Below are 27,303 nucleotides of genomic sequence, written 5' to 3'. Positions count from 1 at the left end.
TTTTTCACATTTTTCTTTAAAGTTATTAGATTATGTAAAAAATACAGCAAGTTTTTCATATTACTCAAGCAAATGGTTTCCAAAACCTAACAGTAATCCTTCAAAACTTGGTGTCAAGTTAAAGCTGGGGATACACAAATGTCAATGACAAATAAGCTATTTTTAGCAAATCAGCTCCTCACACTTTTTATCTGCTGCTATGGCAACACGAAATCTACATTATGCAATTTCATGTTACTTCTTTCAAGATTATCCTGAGAAAAAATACCCTGAAAGTCTATGAATGCTTTACATCTTGATACCCTTGCATAAAAGAATCCCTTGTAATTAGCAGTGTCTCTCAAAACAGGAAAAATTGCTCAGATAAGTCACCTGAAGACTGTAATAAAATGCAGTTCTTTTAATGAATGCAGGATATAAAAGCAGATAAGCAGTATTCCTGTAGCAGAATATCAAAGATTAATGTCTCACCAGACTTCGAGAAATGTCAAAGGCAAATTAATAAGAATTTTGACCTTGCCTCCTTTTTACTGCTTAAAGATCCCTCATCAAACTACTTATGCAAGTGAGTGCATCAGCAGCCATAGCAAGCACAGGAGAATCATTTAATATAACAGTTGGAAATTACAAAATGTGCAGATCTAGTCTAATACCCACCAGCTTCCCTCTTAGAAGCACTTTCAAGTACAAACACAATAAAAGAACTTAAAAGGATACAAAATTTACTGCCCAGTAGAAGGTAAAGATGAGCTCCCACAAAACCTCCCATATGGTCAAAGGAAAGCAACCTGAAGATTGTTTTCCCAAAGCTTTTTTACCATGCCCTCAACTGAAGTCTTTAAACTGGCAATGTATAAAGGTAGCTGTAATCATCAGCAAAGTCTCAACATCCTTCTTGTTACTGTCTGAGATCACTCTTTCCAGAGATTCAGATACATCAGTCCATAAGAGCTCAAGAGTATTTATTTCTTTGTGCTACACTTTGAAGATTGATAATAAAACTTCTGAGATTATGGAAGTGTAGTCTAATGTTACCAGGATCCTGAAGGAAAAAGAAGATGACTACCTTCATTTGTAAATTGTTGTGAATCTTAGAGAAGAGGGAACAAAACAGAGCTGAAGAATTCTAAAACCCTGCAACCATAAAACAATTATTGTCACAACCACATAACTCTATTAGCTTTGCATTCCACCACCCACTCTGTCAGCATTCAATACTCAAAATGGGTTTGTAACCATCTTATTCCACATTCATCACGCTGTTCCTACTGGAATTACTTTTATTATTATTAGGAAGAATTTCTACACTGAGAGCGGTCAGGCACTGGAACAGCCTGCCCAGGGAGGTGACTGAGTCACCATCTTTGAAGGTATTCAAGAAATATATAGATGTGGCATTTCAGGGCATGCTCTAGTGACCAAACTTGGGGATTTTTGTGGGTGTTTTTTGGTGGGGAGTGTGTGGTTGGTTGTGGGTTTGGTGGGAGTTTTTTTTGTTGGTTTGTGGGGGTTTTTTGGTCTGTTTTTTTTTATTATTATTTTTGTTTGTGGAGTTTTTTTGTGCTGATGGTTGTACTCTGTGATCTCAAAGGTCCTCTCCAACCATGATGATTCTGTGATTCTGTGTTAAGACACATCCTATCTTGGCTGCTGCTCCCATCTATTGCATCTTACAACTCTGTTAGGACTTGATGCCTCACCTTTATTTCCATACCAGAAAGACAAACTTGATTTGCAAGTCTGTGCCATAAAGTGGAAAGAATTAAACTCCTTACACAGAGAAACCTCTTGTAGAAACTGATCTTAAGCAGATGCACCAAGCAGACTAAGGTTGCAGCATGGAAAGAGGTTTATCACATTCAAGGGCAAAGATAAAACAATGAAAACATGCCAGTTTCCAATAGCAGACTGGAACGTCACTGTTCTCTTGAAACAAAGAGGAAAAATACAGGGATCTGTGTGCTGAACAGAAGGCACACTTGTCAAAAGACAAGCATCCAAAGGGAGAATGAAAGTCTGATAATTACAAATTCAAAATAATAGCTTTGTGCTTTATATATATGTATATATATTTAACTGGTACAGAAACAACTACTGAAATAAAATGTTGTGACACATCAGTCTTAACTGCCATTTCCTGCAGTTTCCTAATTGTATATACATATAATTAATTTTACAAGCAGTACAGTATGCTCCAAGCTGAGTAAAACAGGAATAGTTTCAAGACCAGACTTCATTAATATGTAGCAATAGCTTTCTGAAAATATTGCAAATTAAAAAAAAGAAAAAAATAGAGAAAGAAAAATTAAAATAAAACTTACAACTTCTGAATTTCAGGCCACAAGGTATTCTGCAGCAAGTGATCCTCTGGAGGAGGTTCTAAAAGACATTTGAACAACATACTCAAACACGGTACTAAATTATCTAAAATCAACTAAACAGTGTTTCAAGTTTCTATCTAATTACCCCACTTCCCTATTTCATACAATAGAAAATAATCTCATACCTGTAAGGATCAAGGGTTGAAAACAAATCTCAGGATACTGATTCGAAATGGTATTAAATGTTTCTTCATCCTCACCTGGTTGAACAGCCATATCTCCTATTCAAAGTAAGGACTTCATTAGCTAGAGAACATACTTGACAGGAGCACTTAATATACTAGTGAAAAGCATATACTGTTTTTACAATATAAGAAACTGAAATTTGGTTTCTCTGCTTCCAGAGTTACAATAATATGAACATTAGAATCTAGTTATTTTAATGCACATGGGAATGAAGAAAAGAGAAGAAACATCTAACCTTCAAAGTACCTCCATTCTGAGACTGACCTTCTTCCATCACCAGTCTCTTTAAAAGATTCTTAAAAAGATTTCAATTTATCTGAAAGAAGCAGTCACCAGAGTTGAACCTATGCTTCCCCAGTATTAAACCTTTCCTTCTGTATCTGAAAATGTTTAAGGCAAAAATCTCAGATACAAATGATGAATTCCTAAATTTAATGTAGCCACATTTTATGAAAAGCCACATTGTGCAGCTACAATTTGCAAAATTCAGCAAAATTGCCAAGGGCTCAGTCCTTAGCTTTAGGCAAAAATACCAGAAGTAACTGAAATTACTCAGTTAATTTTAAGTTAAAATTCAATTCTGTCCTTCACCTTGAGGATACTATTTAAGAAAATAGTATAGAGTTGCTCTCAGACATACTTAACTTTTTGCCAAATGCACATTTCAAATACAACAGTTTAAAAAAGCAGGAACAAAAAAAAACAACAACAAACAGAACAGAAAGACTAGCTTCTCATTCATCCTTTCTTCCCTCCTGTTGAAACTGAAAGTAGCCACATTTATCTAATTTGAGATCACTATCTGATCATTGCTCTTCATGAAGATTCCACTACAGGGTAAGCAGGAAGAGAGCCATCAGTGCTGACAGCACTGAGTGGGCAATGGTGGAGAATGCAGGAAAAGTGGACAGCTTTTTTACTCATAGTGCTGCTTTTGGGTGTGCCACATGAAGCCAATGAAAATCAGTTATTCTCTGTGCTATGTTGTTCCCAGTCTCAGCATAAGGACTCATGAGAAAGCAGAAAAAAGAATTTTTGCCAAAATACGAGTTACTTCAAGTACAAAAATCACAGAATCACAGAATCTTAGGGGTTGGAAGGGACCTCAAAGGATCATCTAGTTCAACCCCCCTGCCAGGCAGGGTAACACAGGAACACGTCCAGGCGGGTTTTGAATGTCTCCAGCGAAGGAGACTCCACAACCTCTCTGGGCAGCCTGTTCCAGTGCTATGTCACTCTCACAGTAAAGAAGTTTTTTGTGATGTTTATGTGGAACCTCCTATGTTCCAGTGTGCACCCATTGTCCCTTGTCCTATCACTACACATCACTGAAAAAAGCCTGACTCCGTCCTCCAGGCACCCACCCTTAACTTACTTGTAAACACTTATGAGGTCGCCCCTCAGTCTCCTCTTTTCCAAGCTAAAGAGACCCAGCTCCCTCAGCCTTTCTCATCACTCCCTTCATCAATTCTGTGGTTCTGCACTGGACTCGTTCAAGCAGTTCCCTGTCCTTCTTGAACTGTGGGGCCCAGAACTGGACACAATATTCCAGATGCAGCCTCACCAAGGCAGAAGAGAGGGGGAGGAGAACCTCTCTTGACCTACTAACCACACCCTTTCTAATGCACCCCACTATGCCATTGGCCTTCTTGGCTGCAAGGGCACATGCTGGCTCATGGTCATCCTTCTGTCCAACAGGACAGCCAGGTCCCTTTCTCCAACACTGCTCTCCAGCGCATCAGCCCCAACCTGTACTGGTACATGGGGTTGTTCTTCCCCAGATGCAAGACTCTACACTTGCCCTTGTTGAATTTCATCAAGTTTCTCCCTGCTCAACTCTCCAGCTGCCTAGATCTCTCTGAATGGCAGCATAGCCTTCTGGTGTGTCAGCCACTCCTCCCAGTTTAGTGTCATCAGCAAACTTGCTGAGGGCACACTCTGCTCCCTCATCCAGGTCACTGATGAAAATATGGAATAGTACCTGTCCCAGTACCGACCCATGAAGGACGCCACTAGTCACAGACCTCCAGCTGATTTTGCCCCATTGACCAAGACTCTCTGACTTCTTCCTTTCAACCAGTTCATGATCCATCTCACTACCTGACCATCAAGACCACATTTCCTCAGTTTATCTACGAGGATGCTGCGGGAGACAGTGTCAAATGATTTGCTGAAATCAAGATAAACCACATCTACCGCCCTACCATCATCTATCCACCTAGTTACTTCCTCATAGAAGGCTATAAGGTTGGTCGAACATGACTTTCCCTTGGTAAATCATGTTGACTGCTCTTAATGACCCCCTCATCCTTGATATTTGTCCTTCACACAAGATTTAGGAAAATTTAGCAGTACTGGTATTGAAGACCCTGGAGGCAAAGCATATTAACATGCTTTTAATCCACACTCCCTGATAAAGCTTTAAGTAGAGGAAAAAAAACAGGTCTGGTCTAATTTGTAGATGCCAGAGTAAGTGCACTAGTACCAGACACTTTGTTAAACATCAGATTACGAGTCCCATCCCAGTGTCAAGTAACTACTTAAGTTATTTTTATCATTCTGTGCAATCCCCACATAATACAATTCCCACTGTCTCTCCAAGAAATTAATCTGGTGCCTCACAAGCCGTCACCAGCAGATCATTAGCTACTGTTGGCTAACTAATTCCTCCTTTCCAAATGCCTTCACAAAATACCATTTACTTGGAGAAGGTTTATGGATCTTTTCATTGGAACAGAATTCCCCTCAAAGCAGCATTACTTCTATAAGCCTCTACAAGGATGCTAACATTTGAGGAGGGTGTGAAAAGGACTTCAGAGTATAGCTTCGGAGGCCAAGATATTTTACAGAGCAACCAGAAGCAGCAAAGAGTAGTGAGCACAGAGGAAACAGGAACAGCAGGTGGGAAAATTCAATATCCTGCACTGGCTACTCCCAGACCTATCACAGGAAAGCAACAAGCCTCAGCATCCATGTGAAACTCATGAAGATCAGTCAACAGGAGAAGCTTCCAGGAGAACCGTGCAGACTGACTGGGGTCACTTCTTACAGGTGCATGGGACACAATATGGAAGCAGAAAACAAACATTTTGGGCTTGCACAAGACATTAGAGGATGCTTAGGGAAGAAAGCAAAGGCAGAAAAGGGGAGAAAATATTCTCACTTGTGCATTCTTGTATTTTTAGGTGCTATCAGAGAAATAAAAATTTTGCACAATTTCTTTTTTCTAGAGTCTAAACTACAGGCAAGCTTACAATGACAGATTTAAGACAAGATATACACTAAAATAATTATATTTTTAAAATCTTCCACATGAAACACCATCACCATGGTTTCCACCATGAAACACCATTTCTGATTAGTCATACCTTCAAAAACAGCTTTATTGGATAATCCTAAAGCTGGTACAGTTGCACCTTCTGGAAGATCAGACGACTGCTGAATCTAAAAAAAATACAAAAGGTTACATGCATTGTCATGTAGGTTCAGATTTCAAAGGTCACAGTTTAAGGAATCCCTGTAATAAAAAAATTACTTTTCTAGAGAAGTGAAGGGGGCCCTTTGAAAAACTCCCTATTAATCCAGAACATACCCTGAAAAAAATGAAGACCAGTACTCTGCCAGAAAAAAAGCTTCTCTAAGGCCTCAGCTCAAGAGTTTTGCTGTTAAGCATGCTGCTTCACCTCAATTAAAGGTTTTCCTCCACAATTTTATTCATTCTAGGCTATACATGGCAATTAATCAATTAACTGAGAGCACTGCAGTTTTTAAAACAACAGGATTAGGAAATAATCTGTTCTGAGGTGAAACAATAAAGCAGCAGTTTGGAAAAGGGTGCAGAGGGTGAACGCCTGTGCCCACAAGTTAAGATGCAACACCAGTTCACAAGACAGAGATGTGGCTGGGGTGGGTGGCTGTTTAAAGCCACAGAAAGACGTATCAGACCAAAAACTCTTCCATAAAGGTATGGGAGAAAAAGCCAAAATTTAGAAAGTGTAACTGAACTTGGGGCCATTTGTGCAGAGATGGAAGAAAGTTAGATTTAATAGCTATAGATCCCTGCCTTACAGTGTTTGAAAAAGTTAAAAGACTGTTTTATAGAACTGGATTAATAATCTAAGTGACATCTTAAAATATTGTGTTGTTTATTTAAAAGTTCATATTTTTGTGAGAACATGTACAAGACACATACACACCAGTCTAAGGCTATCAAAACAAAAAATGGTTCTTCATTACAAACGAAAGTATAATCCAATCCCATGGATTTGAACTGAATATAGTCCTATTCAACCCTTTTCAAATATAAAGCTGGGTTTTTTAGTTTAAGTACTTTTTTGGGAAAGGCTTTTGAGCTAAATTAAAAAGCTTACCCGTTCACAGAAAATAATTTCAATAAAGCTACTTAAGAGTAGCTGTACTGTAAGAGCTCATAAAGCCTTCCTCTTTAAACAAAGTCTATGTGAAACACTTTATAATATCATGAACCAAAAAACAGAACTCAGAGGGAGAGCTGATAAGGAAAGTCTACATAAAAGTAAAATAATTACATCTGCCAGCCTTATAAAAACACAATGTTATTTGTACAGTGTCACTAATGCAAATGCTTACAAAGTCTTGCAGAATTGAAACGCTAAACAGCTACTTATAAAACCTCTTGCTGTCAAAAATAAATATATTCTTTCTCAGATATTTCAATTGTTAGATGAAATGGAAAGGCTGATCCATTTCTGAGAAGCTGTATAGAAAACACCGCTTTTAAGCCAGACGTGCGAAAATCATGCATTGGTAGAGAGGTCTGCTCTACAAAATGGAGAGGAAAAAAACCAAACAGAATTAAAGATCTTAAAGCAAATAGAGAGCAAAGAAGGACAGCAACTCTGCATAAGTATAATATATATTATATATATATACTAATTATATATATAATATATATATAATATATATATATAATAAGTAAGTATAAAGTATACTTATTAACAACTAAGAACTGAAATGTAAAGGCCTCCAGAAAATTTGCAATGCCAGAAGGAAATAAAGCACAAGCACGAAGGAAATAATGCAAGTACACATTTGTAAATATTTATATGTAACAGCTAACAACAGTGCTGGACGCTTTAAGCTATTTCCAAGCATACAATTAAAAAAAACAACACATAACCACACAACAATAATTACATCTAGACAAGAGTACTACACCCTTAAATTAAGGAGAAGCACATTCCCAGACTGTATTGTTTGCTTTTAAATCACCAAGTGTGTACACTAGTCTACTTGGTCTGACTTACTTAAAATGTAACTGTACTCTGCAATCTTCAGGCACTAAGTCTAGTTTAGTTTCAAATACAACCTGTTTTATAAGACAACATCATAAAGCACGCATGAAACAATATACACATAAGCAAACAGAAGGGAAAGAAAAAACAAAGTAAAGGTTTCAGAACTATTAAAATAATTTTTGTGGAGCTTAATGCAATTTGACATTTACCAAAGCATTAATTTTATTTACATGGAAGAGGACTGTCTTCATTTAGCATTGCTTCAGCACACTTACATGGGAGCACAGCTTTTCCATTGGAATACCAGTGATGTTACTAAAATTTTCTATAAAATTCTTAGGAGCACGAAAAACTCGAAGCACTTTTTCATCTGCTCCTGACACAAACTGAAACCGACCGACCATTGCCAAACAACGCATGTCGTACCCATGTACTTGAGGCCTTGCGATTTCATGCCAGGTAACCTAAACAAACAGACATGCAGTCAAAACAGTTCTTTGAACCAGAGAAGCAGAAAGATTTTGAGTTCCAAAAAGGTACTAATGTTTTACTTCCTGACTTTATTAACATAAAGGAAAGTTACTAGCAACCTTCTGCTGAAACTCATTAAACTGATGCACACTCATAAACATCAGTAACATCCATTTAAAGGCACTTGTTTATCTTTGTTACTAAAGCCACACTGCACTTACTATGATGACTTCTCGCTAGACAGTCAGGAATATAACATAATTTGCTTGAGCAAAAGGAGGACTGCACGCTACTTGCTACTTTCAAAACCTTAACTCTGTAAGAAAGGTAGTGATAATTGCCCCACTTCCTTTATGTCTTTCACCAAGCACAGAAGCACTGCTGTCCTTTCTTCAAATACTTTATTTTAGTGAGCCCGTTTAATAGAAGCTTTGCAAATACCCACAAAACCAAAATACTTCTTTACAGGAAAAACACCTGGAAAATTCTCATTATTTTGTAAGTATTTTCATTTAAGTATTTTGTTTGTTTGTTTCCTGCAATATTCATATACACACTTCAAGTATTCATCCAAGAAAAACAGAATTAACAGAAATTATATAGGGAAGTTAATTGTACAGTCACACTAAGCAAAGAATATTAAAAGAAAAAGGTATTATAATATTTAAAATGCTTTTCTAAAAAAAAAAATATTCTACACAGAAAAAAAATCATCCAAAAAAGAAAACAACAATAACAAAAAAACCCCACAACAAAAACCTTAGTTTTTTAGCAAATACAGTTTGATGAAAAGATTTTTAGCAGTTGTCATTTGTTACTACTCCTGCATGATACCTCATTTGGAAAAATGCAGCATACTCTTTTGAGTTAACAGCTAGTAGAATTAGAAATAATTTAATCAATTAAAATTAATTTCATATACTTCAGTATTACAGTGCCTGGAAACTTCCAGCCAAGATAAAATTTACATTGTACTAGGAATCATACAAACAAAAGGAAAAGCATTATGTTGACTGTAAACTGCATATGCCACACTAAAAATTCAATTGAATTTTGAATTTCAAGCTTCTGATAAGACCTGAATGGAATATTTGAGAGATCCTACAAAATCTCATGTTTTCACAAGAGCCTGATTATTTTCCAATGAGAAAAACACATTCTTTTAAATAATGGATATAAAAAAAAAAGAAAACCCAAAACCACACAAACACAAAAACACCCAAACCAACAGTGCAATAAACCCTTTTTACCCTCAAACACAGGAATGAAAAACAGGAATGAAAAACAAAACAGAGGCCTGCATAAGTCACACAATAAGCTTCTTTCAGAAAAATCAGGGTGCAAATGTGCATGAAAAACTGAAGCTGATTGTTATCCCTTATTTCTGATATTTGAATCCAGTACAAAATCAGAACAAAGATTAACTATCTGTATGTAACAGTTTCCTTTCTATTGAGAAAAACTGGAACACTGAGCTGTAATATTAACTTTTCATAGATAACCTGAACCATCCATTATGTCTTGTTCAGACAAACATCAGATGTCACTTGTAATTTTTCAGTTGTTGTACTTGGTATGATAAAGCAAGTAAGGCATTTTAAACACCTATGTTATCTAAGTTCATGAGCAGCAGAACTAACCATCTGGTTTTCATGGTTCAGAAGTCCTGAACACGTTCCTATCTTGACCCTCCACCTCACCCCACCAACAGGATACTATAACTTTCTCCCACATCCTATCCAACAAGTGTTGATACTTGCCAGGTGTCTGTTCTGTGCCAGAACACGAAAAATATTTGAATAATTAAGTGCACACCAAACTTAGACACAAAGACTGCAAACAGTCTGCTAAATCAATGAATTCAGAAGTTTCACAGACACCAGGAACAGCTGTACAGGTAAATCATACAAAGCTCAGCTCTTTCTGAAAACAGAATTAAAAATTCGCAAGTAGCACACATAATAAAGAGTGGTGCTTCTCACAGAGAACATGATATTGATAACTCTTTTGAATGCTGCCAACTTACATCATGTGCTAGTCCTGAACTTTGTTCCCATATGTCAAATCCAACACATTACTTTTTCCACAGAGCTGCTGTACCCTCTAAATTGGAGATTACAGGAAAATGCAGGGAAGGAAACTGGAGATGCCTTTCCTACAACACAAGACAAAGCTTAGCGCTTGAGCTGGGGTTGCCACCACTTCCATGTGGCCTGTTAAAAAGGCAATAAAGTAACCAATGTCTAATTCATCCTCCCCAAAAAAAATCAGATATCCTGTGCTGGTCTCCACTTTAAAAAGCTTTGATATGACAGTTGCAATAACTACGCTTTGCCTCCCACACCTAATAGCAGTTTGCACAGGGCTTTACATGACTTCAATCAGTCTGGTTTCTGTCAGTTTCCTAAATGGAACATTAGTACTGCTCTGCCAGGAAAAGCTGTATTTGTAGCTCAGGAATATGCATGATCAAATGGAAACAGGAACTTCTGCATTCCTAGACAGGATTTCCCACATCAAAATTTAGACCTATTTTGAACACACAAAGTTATTCAGGAATAATTCTTCCTTAAAAATTGTTTCCACAGATACCAACTGCACTTAATGCAATTCAGATAATCACTTTGGTAAGGCAGTAACAGTCTTAAACAAAATAGCATAAGAAATACAGTGAGAACTTTGCTTAAATTACTTGTTGTGTTTTTTTACACAAGATTAGAGTTTCTTTATGATTACCTGTAGCAATGCTAAGTCAAGTGTTTAACAAGGTCAATAGGTGGTTATTACTATCAACCATGTATTTATTCTTCTGAATTACTGCACAGCCTGGTTTTTAAGAAGAAACTTGGAAGAAACTTACTGAATGTAACCCAGAGATGAACTCAGGATTACACAGAAGTCATGCCATGTGATTTCTAAAACTCTGCCACTAGTATTTTTAAAGTTAAAACAGCACATACTGAATGACCAAACCAAACATTTACACAAGCAGTTTTGAATAGATCATAGCTTGGGGAAATTTAAAGTACAAGTTATATTTAGGTGATTTGTTCCAAACCCAGGACAGACAAGAACTCTTTACCAACCTCACAAAAAGTCTGAAGATCATACCTCTGTCTCATGTTTTCTTTTCCACGGAGCAAAGAGTCTAGTAGTTTGATCAGAACCAACACTGATGATAAACTCTCCTTCTGGGTCCCACTTTACATCTTCTACACTGTTAAAGTGTCCTGAAATCACAACTTCTGGAGTCCATTCTTTCTATCAAAAAAGTCACCAAAACAGCAAGAATTTTTCAACTGATTGAGTGGCATATTCTAATAAAAAATAAAAGTATCAACATCCTTATTAAAAAAAACAAAATAAAAAAAAAAACACAGCAGTTAATTGACTTCACATTTCCTACAGGCAGGCAACAGGTTTCAGAGCACGCGAGACTGCAACCTCCCTTCCGTGCAGGAGAGACTCCTACAGAATATTATATTCAAAGACTGTTTCAGTCATTAACTTTAAAATGTACTGTTACTCTTTTCTACTAACAATAGAACGTAGCTCAAGTGACATACAAGTGTAATTCTTTCAAGTAATAATAGTACTAATAATAGTAATAATATAACGTACCTTATTAACTGTAGCCTGTTTCCAAAGGTGTAGTGCTCCATGAAAAGCATGAGCAATGATCATTGAACCATCTGGACTAAATTGGCAGTCAAAAAATCCAAGGGTATTGCCACCCACTTCACCTACCCGCACCTGAATTAATGTTTAGAAGTGAAATATCCATGAAAACGGCCTAATCTCATGAGATTAAAATTTAGCTATAGGCAACAGTTCACATTACACACAAAAACACATTTAAAGAACATTGAGCACTAAATATCATGGAAATTAAAACTGCATGCTGCTTTAAGGGAGCTTCTCTTCATAAACATCCAGATAGGATCTTGGTCAGTCAACCAGGGGAAACAAACCACTACACTAGATGAGAACCCAATCTTTCTACATTTCAGACCAGTCTGCTGGATGCAACTGTTTCCCCATTTTTTTTTTTTCCTTCATCGTTTCCAAGATTCATATTTCTACTTCCTTCTTCCTCCATAAATCCCTGCAACTTGCTTCATATTCCTTCTGTGGCATATTCTGGCCAAGCTTTCCCTTGTGCCTGTGCATATACGTATGCATACACACACACACCTTATAGATGCTCTAGTGCTCTTCCAATTTTATAATCACAGTAAATTATTATTAAAGTTGCGTTTTCAAGTGTTATTCAAGAGATAAGGGCACTATTCCTTTCAAGCTGAACTCTTGGAAATTCCTCCATTTTTATACAGCTGCTTTTAAGATCACAATGAAATTAATCCTTACCTCATTCTAAATGGCAGCGTGGACCAGTATGTTCATTTTCTTAGCATTCATTTAAAAAAAAAAATACTGCTCATATGGAAGTGACTTTGATAAGCTATGCTAGAGGCAGAACTCCGGTCTCACCTCTCAGCAAGGGAATGATTTTGTGAAGACCTCCTGTTCATCATACCAAAACAGATGAGAGAGAAAATGGGATGTTTCCCTTGCACCTTTTCTGCCTGCAGGATTCCAGCTCACGTTCCCTTCCCTCAATGCAAAAAGAATTGCTGCAGTTGAAATATTTGATCCAAACTGCAAGTTTTGTGTTTGAGGTTTAACCAGTGCAAATGGAATGCACAAAGAAAGAGTAATAACTTGGAACAAACTTTACTGCACAAACCATTTTTAGAAGCTTGTCAATTTAGCCATAACTAAGTATGACAACTAGGGACAACAAATGGCATTCTCTGTGACCACCCTATTATGAACAAATTACTAATTCAAGTAGAAAGGCACAGGAACCTTTCAGTGCAACAGGGGAAAAATTCAATCCGCCTACTGTAATATTCTTTTTTTTCTCTTAAGAGAGGATTAGAACTTTCTTCATGACGGTAAAAACCATAAACAATGGTTGGCAATACCCAAAAGAAACAATTTCAGCTGAACTACTGCAATTTGGAAAAGCAGGTCAGCTGAAAGCAGGTCAGACATCTATCAAAGCACTTGACAAACCTAGTTGTATTACTACTTTATTTAGGTTGTTCCCCGTCAGAACAGCATTCAAAATGCTATAGTGAAACACAGGTAACTAGCTCAAATGGAAGAAAAACCTAATGACACAACCCATGAACAAGTTGCTGTGAGTAAAACCAAGCTTGTGAAGTAAGTGCACGTCAGCTGCTCTGTAGTAACTGCTTGGGTGCACATTCCCACGTGGATTGCAAATTCCTACAAGGATTAACTACAAATAATTCAGGATGGCTTCTCCGTCTTCTTAGCAGGAACAAACACTGTGTTTTACTATGCAGCACCATGCTTGCTACACTATGAAAGCCAAATGAGCACAAGCTCCCCTTAAGAACTCCCCAATACAGTAATCAGAAAACAAAGAAGCAACAAAAACCACACTGCATCACATCATTTTTTAAAAACACAGTTTTATTTGCAAGGCAGCATGAGAATGAGTATTTTTGCAGGAAGATGCTTCTGCCTTTCTCTCATAGAGTTACAGTTTTTGTTCCCTCCAGTACACGCACAATACTGGAAATGCAACTTGAGTACAGCAGGTATTGTGAGAAAGACTGACACTTACCTGTTCTAGCCAGACTCCAGATTCCTTATCAGGTTCCCAGATGATCATAGTTTTGTCCATTGATGCAGACAATATCCTCATTGGTTGTTGCATGCTGCCATCTACAGCACAAGGAAAGCAATTACCCTACAATCTATGAGAAAACTTTCTGAAAGAATTAGGTCATACTGAAATCCAAACATGCTATGAAAATGGCTCAGCATCAGAGATGTGTCATGCAGTAACAGGCTCTGCATTCGTACTAAATGGTCATTAGGAGGTATTGTATTTTTAAGCCATAGCCTCTCAAAGGAAATGTTAAACATGTACATGAGAACAACCATATTCTACTGTTTATTCACTCCAAATTGACATTGAAACAAATGTAATTTGGATGAAAACAGAGCTTCACAGAGAGATTGCATAGCAGTTCTCAGTTCTGTTCCTCAAATTGGTATTTACAGAGATTTTCAGTTTAAAATAAAATAATCTCTACACCAGAATTTACTGTATTTTTTTTCCAAATTGTTAGATTCACTACAGACTTCAGTAGGCTCTAGCACCTTGTAATACATACAGCAGTTAAGAACTGTTCCCCAGAATGCTGTGAAACACTTGAGACAACTTCCCAACAAGGCCATAACAGAAAAGAAGAAATCGGTTCATCATCCCGTTGGGAAAAGCCTGGGACTGCTGGGGAGCCTTTCTTGACAATATAAACATAGACGGGCATCTCCTGAGGCCATATCTTACATCATACCAAACTTCTACCTTCTGCATTAAGAATGTCTCTCCCAGAACAGCCTGCCTCTACTGAAGAAGAAAATCTATTTTGGAGAACCCATGACTGGGCAGGCTACAGAATGCAAGCAGTTGCACATATGCAGAGGCATGATACCTGGAAAACTTCATTGTCTAACTGGACAGTTTTTCAGATTGCAGCGCAGGACTTACATGACTATGTTTTGCCTAAACCTTTCTTTAACAGGCAAAATCTTCTATGGGTGTTTAAAGGAAAAAGTGAAAGAAGAGATAACTAAGTCAGTAATTTCTAAAGCAAGTCCTATGTCTTCCACTGCGACTATTCTGACATTTTAATTGCACTCTGCTGTTCAATTGTTTTAAAAACACTGGGAAAAAAAAAAGCTGTGCTTTGTACTGGTGAAGTCACCTCCCATTAGTAACCCTTTGCCAATACTCCAATTGGAAAGGCATTCTGATGGTGCAAGAACGTCAAATCAAGAATCTCCCTCTCTTACAGTCCAGGCGGACACGCAGCAGCAAATGAGTACCACAAACAAGGCTGTCAGAATTTAAGGATTTTAAAATAAAGACTGGGGCAAGATGCAATATTACTCTGTAAATAACTTTTTTTTTTTTTTTCCAATGAGAGTCTGCATGAAAGCCTTAAAGCTACATGCTAGCTAGAGAAAACTGATACTCCAGGAATCTCTGGCATGCTATATTAATGCATGGGTGAGTGAAGATTAATCTTCTGAATGTTGCTATTTGTTCCTTTCGAGACCAAGAGAAAGAAAAGAATGCTCTCGAGTTCATGATAACTTTATAAACAATACACATTTCAAATAAATGTACCAAGGTAAGAATATTAGAGCTATTAATTCATACTGATTGATTAAACTACTTTTTATTCCACAAACAGCGAATCAATTACAATAAAGCCAGTACAGCTCAATTACTCCATTCATTAAACAAAACACAAGTAAGAGAGAGCACGATACAATACACAATGACAGAGCCTGTGCCATAAGATGTGCTGTTGCAGCACATTCAGCCAAACATCCCTTTACTTATAAAACATCACCTGCAGGATTTCAACATTTTCATAGTCCACAGTGACAAGTGAACATGCAAACACAATACACATGTGACTGTACTCTGTGTATACAACAATTAACACAACAGCTAAGTATTTAGTATCTTTTTACCTTTGGAAAACGGAGGTTGCCAGTGAACTGCATACACCCAGTTTTCATGACCAGCCAACACAGACTCCAAAGTAACTGCATATGTTGTATCGGTATCTACCACAAATCAGAGAAAAACACATTTCTTTCTAAAATTCAAGACTAGGTCATTTCTGATATCTTCAGTGGGAAAAAAAAAATCAACTGCTTTCACCATCTACTGATATTGAACAGCTCCTTGAAAATCTACTTGGCTGCAAGCTGAGTACCAGAGTGACATTAAGAGGTCAGACACTTGCCTCAGAGTGCTATCACAGAACTTCTGGAGAACTCTAAAGCAACTTTGAAATAAACTCATTGCCATTGGCACTAGCCATACTCTTAGCTTAAGCACATTAACATCTCAAAATGACTGTAAATACAAGCATTAAGATACTTCGAACAATGAATGAGGATTTGCAGCAACCAGCATGACTTTTTACACACATCATGTGAACTACATCATATTACCTAAATTGCCTAATAATTTATCCTGCAATGTCAGTATTGCAAGCTTCTGATGTTACAGTAGTCAACAGTATGTTAAATAACAAAGAATTAAGCCCGCACATACTTATCTGTTACCTCCAGTATTTTTCTAAGATTTAAGAAATAGCAGCACCTCTTAATGCATGGAATTCCAAATAAAATTAAAGTGATGCTATCCAACTGGAGGAGAATAGAACAACAGCTTACCTCTCATAGACAAATACATCTCCTGACTTTGTAACTACATTTGGAATATGTGTAACAATGCAAGCTGATATTAAGCTCTCTCACTCCTTTACCACTGTTTGTAACTCATCATTAATTTTCCATAGTCACAGCTTTAAAACAACAACTTATTTTTTTCCAATAGCTGAAAAAAACTAATGCAGTCAAATTGGTCTCAGATTCTTTTAATACAAGAACCAAAACAAGTAAGGTAAGAAACACCTTGTCAGCCACCCTAAAAACACAAACAGATGCTCAAGTGAGAAGCTGTGCAAGAGAATTTTACAGCTGTTGCCTACCTTTGACAGTAAAAACATTCTCTTTCAGTCTTATCAAACCATCTTCAATTTCTGGAAGTTGCTTTGATTTTGCAAACACTTTCCAAATTCTTATCAAACAATCCTGAGCACAGCTTGCTAAGAAAAGGTCTTCACCTGTTTGAATTTAAAAGAAAGAAAAAAATTAGAGCCATGTTTTCATAGCAACCACTGCCATGACTAATCTACCATCTTTCCAAACATGTACTACATACAGTATTATCCTAATGTTCCTGTTGTACACAGTACTATGTACTGCTGTTCTATTTCAACATAAACATATTCTCCCATTTCAAACTCTCCACTAGTTTAGAACACACTGACTATGGACATTTTTTTCCTGATAAGTCATACAAGACACTGTCAATACTGTATATACACTTCCTTACTACCTACGGCCTTCACTCCCTGCACATTGAAAAGGACAAATCAGTAAAATTTCTATTTGTTTGCATTTGTAAATGTCAGGTAAACATACTTGAAGGAAACAAGACAAAACCCAGGATGCAAACACAATACATAAGTGTTCTGTATCAATCCTACTGTAGTCATAATTCTGATAATTAAAATTGAACTGTAGTGTATGCTCAAGAATTCTTATGTCTTAACAGCACAGAGTTCTAGCTTGACTTTTAATATTTGTACCACCATCATAAAAAAAATCACAACCACAAAAGCTTAGGTGCTACAGTGCATCAAGCCACCTGTGGGAAAGGTAAAACAGTAGTACTGTTATTAAACCAGTATATAACTTCATTCATCTTTCATACTGACCACAGACTGCCCATTCAACACCTCTTATCCAATCTTCATGGCCAGGGAGTACCAACGTTTTCTGAAACTGAATACAAATTCTTATGATATCACAGAAATGCACTTAGTTATCACTCAAATATAAGCAACCAGCTTTGAATTTTCAAGTCTACTATGTTTACAGCTTCTATTATTTGAAATCAGAAAAATAAGCTGTTACTAAGGATTGTAATTTACTGATGGACTCTAAATAGGCTGTTCTGGTTTTGCCACCATTGGGTAAATGTGTTAGAACATGGCACTTCCCATAAGTGAGCAGGAAAGAATAAAAATTTAACGTGTTCACCTTCAAGAGACTACAGTCTCTCTATGATACAGATGATTTTTTTCTTTAGTTTATCAGGCTTATAGTGGTACACAAAGAATAATGTAATGCAGATATGGTAAATAATTTGTATTACACATGTGAAGTAGATGAAACTGCAGATGATGTGGGAAATTAATACCAGTAAAATCAAGTGTAAAAAGAAGGGTAGAAGTTATCAAATTATTTAAATAACTAATTTGTAATATAATACTAAGAATTACTTGTGGGGCCAAAAATATTTCCTATGTTTCTTAGGCTTATTGACTAAGCTTGTGAGGAAGGCAAGTATCAAGAACCATCTGCTGATAGAAACCTCAACATGAACACAGGCTCAAGAACACAGGAACAAAAACACAGCCCAGATTTCTTACTAAGAGCTTACATCATTAGTATATTTTCATTCATAGCATATATAATACCATTTTGTTTTGATTCAAGTAAGGTAGAAGTCTTCATTGCTTAAATGCATTTAAAACATTTATATTTTCTTTGCCCAGAAAAAGCCTTAGTTCTGTGATTTTTTTGATCCCAGGCTTGACTTAAAATCTCTGAAATAATCAGTACACTTAAAATGTGAGTGTAGTTTAGTGCAAACTAATAACTATAACATTATTTCTTGCATTCTATTCTGCTAAATCCCTTACCTAGGCCTAATAAGATATAAGATTGAAGACAGTCTTTACTCTTGGCACAAGACTGAAACTGAATTATCTTTCTCGATTTGTAATAAAAAATAATAAAAGAAGAAAATTTAAAAACACCACAATCATAAAGCCTCTCTCAAAATCTCTGTCTTCAGCTTCAGAGAAGATAGTGAACAATGGTAATTCATCTAAACAATTTTACAGCTAAATAAACACAGTCAGATATCAGTGCCTCTTCTCTTTGGTCCAAACTTTCCTGGGTATTCCCCAAAATCACCGTCCCATCAGATAACGTTGCTCAGCTTCTCCTCATTCTACATTCGCATTCTTTATGTTACAGAACAATCTGTATATGAGATACGTGACCAGAACAGCTTAATAGAAACTTACAAATCATAAAGTTTTCATCTTAAGAATGTGTTTCACAACCACCTAAGTCTCATTTGGCCTGTCACTTCTGCACTCACAGGCACTTCTGGATGTGGCATTCCAGATAGATGTTTATGTTAAACATCCAACTGGTTATGTGTAAATAAAGGCACGAACAGCCCAGGAAATGAGATCAAAGAGTGGTAATTATTTTTAAATTATTCAGTCAACGGTTTTATGATTGCCTAGGTTATACTTGCAAGTATTTTAAGCTGTCATTTGTCTCGTTTTTATAGCTTTTGTTTCTATAGTCTCAGCTTTCTCCTCCTCCATTTCAGTTTTCCCCTGGGTCCTTACAGGATACTTAAGATTACTGGAAATTAAAGTACCAACAGCTGCATCTAACAAAAACTCATGGCTCCACCTACTTCACAGGCTTTCCCATGCCTGAAGTTATCTCTGAACATTTTTACATAGCAGAAATCTGGGCTCGTCTCTTTTAGGCAAAGAACAAAGCTGTTCTGTAGAAACAGAAGTCATGAAACCTGTTGTCTGTGGATATGTGCAGCACACTCGGCACAACTAACTCTGCCCATACTTTGGGTACATGACCCTGAAGGACAGTCTGGTAGTACTGTCAGGCAAACTTGACAATTGTGACATAATGTAACAGAGGTCCAAATTTTTCCAGTTTTCTCCACTGGACTCTAGATGCAATATCTCTTCTCTATCCAGCTCTAAGTCTTGTAGAATTAGAAAGAGCCCAAACTGTCTTTGAATCTCTTATTCCTCTTTTAAATTAGGCCAAATAATTTGGGGGAAACATACTCAAACATGCACAGTAAAATCTTCTCACAGAAACCAAATTCAACATAGAGATGTTTTGTTTTAAAGGTCTATTTTGATCTTCCAGTTTACTTGCTTCCCCTCCATAGACCTGTAACAGCTCAAGCAGAACAACATATAATGGTTTCTGGAAGACTTTTTTTCCCCTCAAGTAATTTCATAAATCAATACTCTCTTTCAAGAACCCTGAAAAGTAGAGATTATTTTCTCTCTACTGTTTACCACAGTAAGAGATCTCTCAGTAGAGTCTTAAAGGATTTGAAGCCTGCCCACTCAATTTCAAAAACCAAGCAGTTTTTTATTAATAAATATATTTCAACTGTAAAACTCATGAGTTTACCAAAAGGTAGTCTTCACCAGCTAACTGAAGATGCCTCATCCTCCCTCAGAGTGTAACAGTGCCCTCCAAGTTTCATTAGAATGTCCCATAAAAAAATTAGAATCTACCTTTGGGTTCATACAATCTTTTTAGGACATTAACTAAAGGGAAAGGCTCCCAAGACTCAAAATTAACAGGACAGAGCTACAAGCCCTTACTAGTGAGGGAAGGATGCAGAAGTTTAGATTATAATCACTCTTCTAAACTGAGTTCTTGTGAAAAATTATAGGAAAACATTAATATTACCTTTAAATACCTCCAAAAGTAGAGCTACAGAAGCCATAAAAAGGTGTCAGCAGATCTGAGAGAACCTGACTAAGGAGAGCCTCCCTTTAGCAGCTAGGAAGGAATTGCTGTCAGAAGGCTCACAAGGATGTTTTTGTTCTATTAATAGTCGCGATGCACTATCACAGGCACTTTTACTACACCAGGAACTGAATTTGGGCTTTTCTCTTTGAGGCCTGAACAGTCTACTTAGTGAAAAGATATGCCCAAAAAGTTAGAATAGACACCAACCACAAGTTCTACCTCTTTTAAAGAGACACTCTGAACCCCAACTCTGCCATGACAAGTGGTGAAAATACTTGCTAAAATTGATATAAAATGTGTTAAAAATAACACATGTAAAATTACAGAAAATTCCTCATCCCTTGTAAGATTAAAGTTTCCTACCTCCAAAAAAAGAGAGCAGCATGAACTTGCTTATAAAGCTAAAGCTAGAGTTTGCTTATTCCAATTACCCTCCTTTATCCTCCACAGACTGACTGCATTTAAGAATGGCTAAGACTGCTATTATACTCAAAAGTTTGGTTAACGACTGACAAAATAAGTTCTGGAACACTTTTTGCAGTCACACTGCATTATTATCTGTTCAACTGAACCATACAAGAAAACAAGTTCCATTTTTTGAATAAGGAAAATCAGCTGCACAAACTCTGACAAAGAAGTCTTTCTTTAGCACACCGGGAATCACAAGTGGCATTCTGCCATTGCTAATTCCCAGAGAATGTCATTGAACTGATTTAGCTCATGAGTTATGGCGGGGGGGGGAGAAAAAAGCTAGGAAAGAAACCCTTTCTTTCCTGCTTTGTGGTCATAGAAACACAGAGCATAGCAGATAAAGGATGAAGGATTTATTTTATGGACAATAAAAAAATCTTATTATTTCATGAACAGGCAAAATTATCTAAAAAGTAGCTTTTATCCCTCTCAGAAAGCAAAAAGAAGCATCTGTTCTTTAATCTCTAAGGGGTCTATGCCTGAACAAATCCAAAAAGTGGTTCCTACGTATGCTAATTTCAATGGGGGTTTCTGAATGGCAGGTTCACTGGAGCATGGTGCTGTGTTTGTGGTTTAAGGGGGGTTTTTTTAAGGGAGTGATGGAGAACCATGTGAATGATTCAGTACATGGATGCTTAGTGAAGATGGATATTTGTAGCTATTTTAAGTCAGTGAGAATATAAACACAGGCTGTCTTCACACAGGGAAAACACAAGAAAACACTTTTATTCACCAAATACAACTTCAACATTCTGCATGTACATCTCATCATTACCTAGAAAACCAGATGAACTTGTTGAACAGTGGTAGCTGTATGAGATGGCTATCTAGAGATAGAGAGCAGTTATTGAAGAACCTCAAAAAATCAGCAGCACATATAGAAAGAAAAGAAGCAGAAGAGCTGAGTAATGTTCTGAGCAAGAGACAGAAACTAATTACCTGGCCATTCTGCTGTACAAACAAATGTATTTTGCAGTCATCACCACCACAAGCCAATACAGGTGCTGGAAAGGGAAAAAACAGAAAAGCCCTCATTACTCAAGTTACAAAATATATTATTATATAATGTGAAAAATTATATAAATATTTCTTGATACTGTACTAATTTTTTGTTAATACAAACAGGCAAGCATACCACTTTTTTATGCTTTCTAAATTAGATAACTAATACTGTTCAAAATAAACCAGTATTTCAAGAACACAAAACTCACAAGTTATTTAGGCATGTAAATACTATTTACAAATACTTAATATGCTAAAGAGTAGTTTCCTTCAGGCTCATGTTTCTTGGGAAAATTAAAATATTAGATATTTTAAGTTAATTGTGTTTACCCTCAAGCCTTTAAAGTTCATCTCAACAAGCACCTGTTAGTATTTTCACAGGAAAAACAGAGACTGGTTTAAAGTTCTTCAGTGGTGCAGATGCTGTTTTGATATCAGACACACTCTGGAAATGGACATTAGGGCTTCCAAATAGGAAAATTAATCTCAACAGAGCTTTCATATCTCCCAGAATTCTCCCAAGCCAAAGAATAAAATACACTTCTGTGTCACTGCTCTGAAGACAAACAAGCAAAAAACACATCAGTGTGGAACACATGCAGCAAATAGTTGAAAACTCTACGCGAGTTAAGAAACTTCAGTACTTTTTCTATGGGGAGCCTGTCACTCCTCCATCCAGGTGAAAGGCTCTAATGATACTCAAACCTAATTCAACATCTGTATTTGAACTGAGGATACATTTAGCTTTAAAAAAAAAAAAAAAAAAAAAAAGCTACAGATTTGCAACAGACTAAGATGTCTGTGGCAGGCTACAAAATCTGAACATCTGTGTTAACAGAAAACTACATAAGTCATACTAAACAGTCTGGTTAAACTTGTTCAGTATCTCAAAGTTTTCACATTTAAGACTGAATAGGTGATAACCACTGCTTGTTAATTTGCAATTTTTGATGCAGCCTGTAGATTCTTTTTCTGGATCCTGCCCTTCAATCCAAACAACAAAAACAAACATATGCAGTAGCAACATTACAAGGAATGGGTGAAACTAACAGCATCATCCCATACCATTCACTTACAGCACTGTTATCCCCTTTTTAAGCTCTCTGTCTCAACTGCTCAACTCCCATTTGAGCATAATTTTGAACACACTGTAACCACCCAGTATTCTTCCTATTGCTAAGAACAGTTCAGTGAAAAACTTGAAATATAACCAGCAGCTGTAGGAAACAAAAAATATGGCACAAGGGTCTGGAGTCAATCAAATGAAAATCTATTTGGTGGATTTCTTAGATTTTACATTTCCTGCAGGATATTTAAGATGTGCAGCTGTACTTACCATTGCTGCCAGGCAAGAAGGATAAGCAGACATCCATAACAAATCCATTTCCAAACTGCAGAATTTCAATGCATTTAGCTGGAAAACAAGAATAGACAGTATTGGTCTCATTCACCATAAGTATTACAGTTATACTGTCATTTCCTACTACATTATGTAATTCAAATTTCCCATTCACTGTCATTTTAAGGAGCTGAAAAACTGAGAAGCCTAAATAATGTTATCTTCTGTAAGGCCACAGAGTTAGCTGAGTATTAAAGTTGTAGAGCTTCACTGTGGTAACACATCAGAAGCTATAAATACTGCAAATTATATCCTGTGGCAACAGAATTCACTACATAGGAAGCTAAATCTGAATGCCTTTGCTACAAGAGCTGACAGAGAGATGAATAAAAGTCTGCCAACACCCCTTAGATCCTAGAAGTGGTCACACTGGCAATCCATCAAGATCACAGTAAATAACAGATCAGCAGAAAAAACTCTCTGCAGAAGCAGGAATTGGTCCTTCCACTATTGGAACCCACAACAGCAAGAGAAAAAATAGAGGACAGGACTTAATGGCCTTTGTCAGGAGCATGAAAAATGCCTTCCAGAACTTGGGACTGAAGACTGGCAACTCACACCAATTCATGTAGGCAGGGAATTGGGAAATCCTCAAGTACACGAGGTGAGAAAGAAAGTAGCTTGAGATGCAGTTGGTACAATTCAGGTATCAATTCTAGATTACCTGCCCTATTTAATCTATTTCAAAGAGCTGTTCTCATGTGTCCAATGCCTAGTTCACCAAGTCAAGATCCTACTATTCCACACTTCACTGGACTCAAGTCAGTAACACCACAGAAGAGACTAGTTTAATCTCACCTTTCTAATGCCAGCATTGATTGTTTTACTAAGTAATTTTACTTCACACACACATATAGCTAGCTCATGCCCACATTATACAGCAAAACGATTGTTCAGATCATCAGATTTTGCATAACTATTCAAAAAGAAACAAATTCATTCAGCCAACACATGTCTGATGAAAAACAATGGTAAATCCTTCTGCAGAACAAATCTGACCCGAAGTGATTAAACTAGTATAACCCCTGCCTTTCAAAGAGCAATATAGTAGTTTGGTGTACCAAAGTTTGAAGATAAATCAAAGTAGTTGCATTAAAAGATCTTAGTATTTAGCCAATTACTTCAATGAATAAGCATTTATCACTTTTATTAAGCCAGCATGTTATCCCAAATGTTAAAAAAAATTACCTTCTGAACCATGCCAAGACCAGATTCTCACAGTAGAGTCAGAAGCTGCAGAAGCTATCAGCACATTGATATCAGGTTCATCTGACTGGTAGACAGCATCCACAGCACAAACAGCTTCAGCATGGCCTTTGAGAGGAATGCTTTTCACAAGCTGAACATATCAAAAAGTTTTACGAAGTTATGCAAATGAACAAAATTAAATTCCTATAACTTATCCAAGATTTTTAAAGCCATTTTAAGAAATAAAGTAATTTAATACCAAAAACTAGTTGTATGCCTGCAACGGCAGAGCATCTGCCAAGCTATGATCAAGCTATAACATATCCCAGTAAATCACACAGAAGGGAAAGAGAAGTTACAAGTATTAACTTGGTAACCTTTTGTTTAAAGTTGAACAAAATTAAATGGTCCTGAGTAGACTATGCAAATCTCACCATTCCTTGAGGAAAGCTAGAAATGATACAGAAGTTAGGAAGAGCAGTTTTCTTTCTTCCCCTTCTCTTGCACCTCACCCTAAGGAACATCTCAGAGAAGTTTGGAGACCCTTAGTGAAGAAGACAGAGCAGAGAACACAACAGAATAAGGAGCAGCTGCTACAGCTCTAGCAGCAATGGCTGGTGTGCTCTTGCAAATCAAAAGAGCTTTTTACTCCCTTCAGAATAGCAACATGAAAAACAAAAACTTTAAATTTAGACTTGAGTATCTGCTCTCCTAGTAAACTAATACAGGTGATTCAATATGGAATCTGTTCCTCATAAACACAAAAACGAGAAGCTTTTAATCCTGCAACCAGAAGCTGTCCAGCATTTATCCAAACGTCATCATAAGCACACTTGACATCTCTTTCCAAAACACAGCTTGGTAGGCCCTAGAACGAATTTCTGATGGGTCCAATATAAAATATTTCCTGTTTTTAAGAATTTATACATATTTAGCCACACTCTTTCTCAGAGACTGTGACAAGGCTGTGCACGACTTCAGTGGAAAAGGCTAATAAGGAAATCTGCAATTTATTTTAAATAAAGACATAAACAGTTACAATGGATCAGGATAGGAAATTATTCCTTTCTGAGCCTATTTCCCCATCAAACTAGGTGCATTTCCCCTTCGTATGCATTCTCATGCACTTTAAAATGCCAAACTAAGTTTAGTTTGAGATAGTCTATGAGATGGGTTACCTACACAGGCATTCACAAACCAATGCTTAATAAAGATTTGAAAAGTTAGAAAATAGAGGTTTTTTTCATCTACATTTCCTTTCATTCTTAAGGGTCTTTTACACCATACTATGCCCTTGCCTTACATTTTACAGTATGAACAACAAAGTATCATGTCTCCTTACTCTTCTCAGTTTCTCTGACAAAACTTTTTAATCTTGTTTAAACAACTACCCCAACTTGTCTATCATCCTGGTAAGACTACCTATATATTAACACTACACTGATACACGGAGTGGCCAGAAATTGGAAGAAGATAAATTACAGAAAAGAGCATAAACACTTAGAGTAAAACATAGCATGGCAGAATACAGAGATAAACATGGGGTTCAATAGTAAAGGTAAAACAAAGAGGTGTAAGTAAGAAATACACTACAAATTATTTGTTTTATCTATGTAAGCAACTAGGGCAGGGGACAGCTTTAAAAAGAGGTTATTTCTGCTTACCTGATTATCCCATGTTCCTTTTCCATTCCATTCCCAAAGAATGAGTTGTTTATCAGATCCACCAGAAATTAGCTCTGTTTCAGAAGCTAAAAAACACATTTTGGTAAGTTTTGCCAACAGTGACTCTGTAACAGCAGTCAATATAACATAAGCAGTTACATGGGTCACTATACACAAAATAGCATGCAAATTATCATGTAAAAACTGTAAGCAAAGTTTTAACCAAAAAAAAAAGTATGGCTAATATAAGCTGCACTGTGCAGGGCAGCTTAAGAACAAAGGTATTCTCTGAGTCACAAGAATATTTAGAGTTGTGTATGCATGTGATTAATAATTATTTTCAAAACTACTTTCAAACCCAACAGTGTAATTATAGATTTCCTTTTTTTGTTTGGTCTATTTGGGCAATAGAAAAATAAAAAAGAGAAATCTAACCAAACAGAATTCAAAGCTTCACGTGAAAATTTAATTTCCAAGTTCTTTGGAAGTAATTTGTTCTAATAAATTTTAAGAAGAAAATGTTTTAGTGTAACCAGTTAAAAGGATGGCAGCTTACATCACTATTAAACAAAGCTATTTTTGCCTCAGTACTTCTCCCCCCTAAAAGCAACAGGCACATTACACTGACAGTTTAATCAACAGATTCTCTTTGTCAGCGAGCTTCTATAAATGCCTGAAGGCAATAATGTATGTATTTGACAAGCTTAGTGCTTGTTGCACTAAGCAACTTCAAATCCTGCAATTACTATCAAGCAAAGGCCTCTTAAGGGTCTCAGACATTTCCATCTTGAAAGTTTATTATTTCGTGGCTCTTACCTCTCTGAAACTTGCCGTTTTATAGCGAGAGATTTCTGTAAAGGCGCCGCAGATCAGTTATAAAGTCATGCAACATTTCAGAACCTGACCAAAGGGCGGGCAGCAGCATCACAGCCGCTGACAGGGCTGTCAGAGCCACGGCAGCC

General features: G+C 36.7%; 1 protein-coding gene across 1 annotated transcript in view; it reads right to left on the bottom strand.

Annotated features, from left to right (window-relative positions):
* The window catches only part of ELP2 (elongator acetyltransferase complex subunit 2), a 39,691-nt gene that overhangs the window by 7,452 nt on the left and 4,936 nt on the right, over positions 1–27,303 (bottom strand). The window contains exons 2-15 of the mRNA XM_009996520.1: positions 26,342–26,427; positions 24,678–24,828; positions 23,427–23,504; positions 22,028–22,092; positions 17,725–17,791; positions 16,933–17,067; positions 15,902–15,997; positions 13,974–14,074; positions 11,936–12,067; positions 11,426–11,575; positions 8,119–8,307; positions 5,936–6,005; positions 2,507–2,602; positions 2,322–2,379 (exon numbers count right to left, since the gene is read on the bottom strand). Of these exons, the coding sequence (XP_009994822.1) occupies positions 2,322–2,379; positions 2,507–2,602; positions 5,936–6,005; positions 8,119–8,307; positions 11,426–11,575; positions 11,936–12,067; positions 13,974–14,074; positions 15,902–15,997; positions 16,933–17,067; positions 17,725–17,791; positions 22,028–22,092; positions 23,427–23,504; positions 24,678–24,828; positions 26,342–26,427 (1,474 nt within the window). The remainder of the gene's footprint in view (positions 1–2,321; positions 2,380–2,506; positions 2,603–5,935; positions 6,006–8,118; positions 8,308–11,425; positions 11,576–11,935; positions 12,068–13,973; positions 14,075–15,901; positions 15,998–16,932; positions 17,068–17,724; positions 17,792–22,027; positions 22,093–23,426; positions 23,505–24,677; positions 24,829–26,341; positions 26,428–27,303) is intronic.

The sequence above is a fragment of the Chaetura pelagica genome, unplaced genomic scaffold (genome assembly GCF_000747805.2).
Source record: "Chaetura pelagica isolate M959 unplaced genomic scaffold, ChaPel_1.0 scaffold82, whole genome shotgun sequence".
Classification (NCBI taxonomy): Eukaryota; Metazoa; Chordata; class Aves; order Apodiformes; family Apodidae; genus Chaetura; species Chaetura pelagica.
This window is presented reverse-complemented; position numbering and strand designations above follow the sequence as displayed.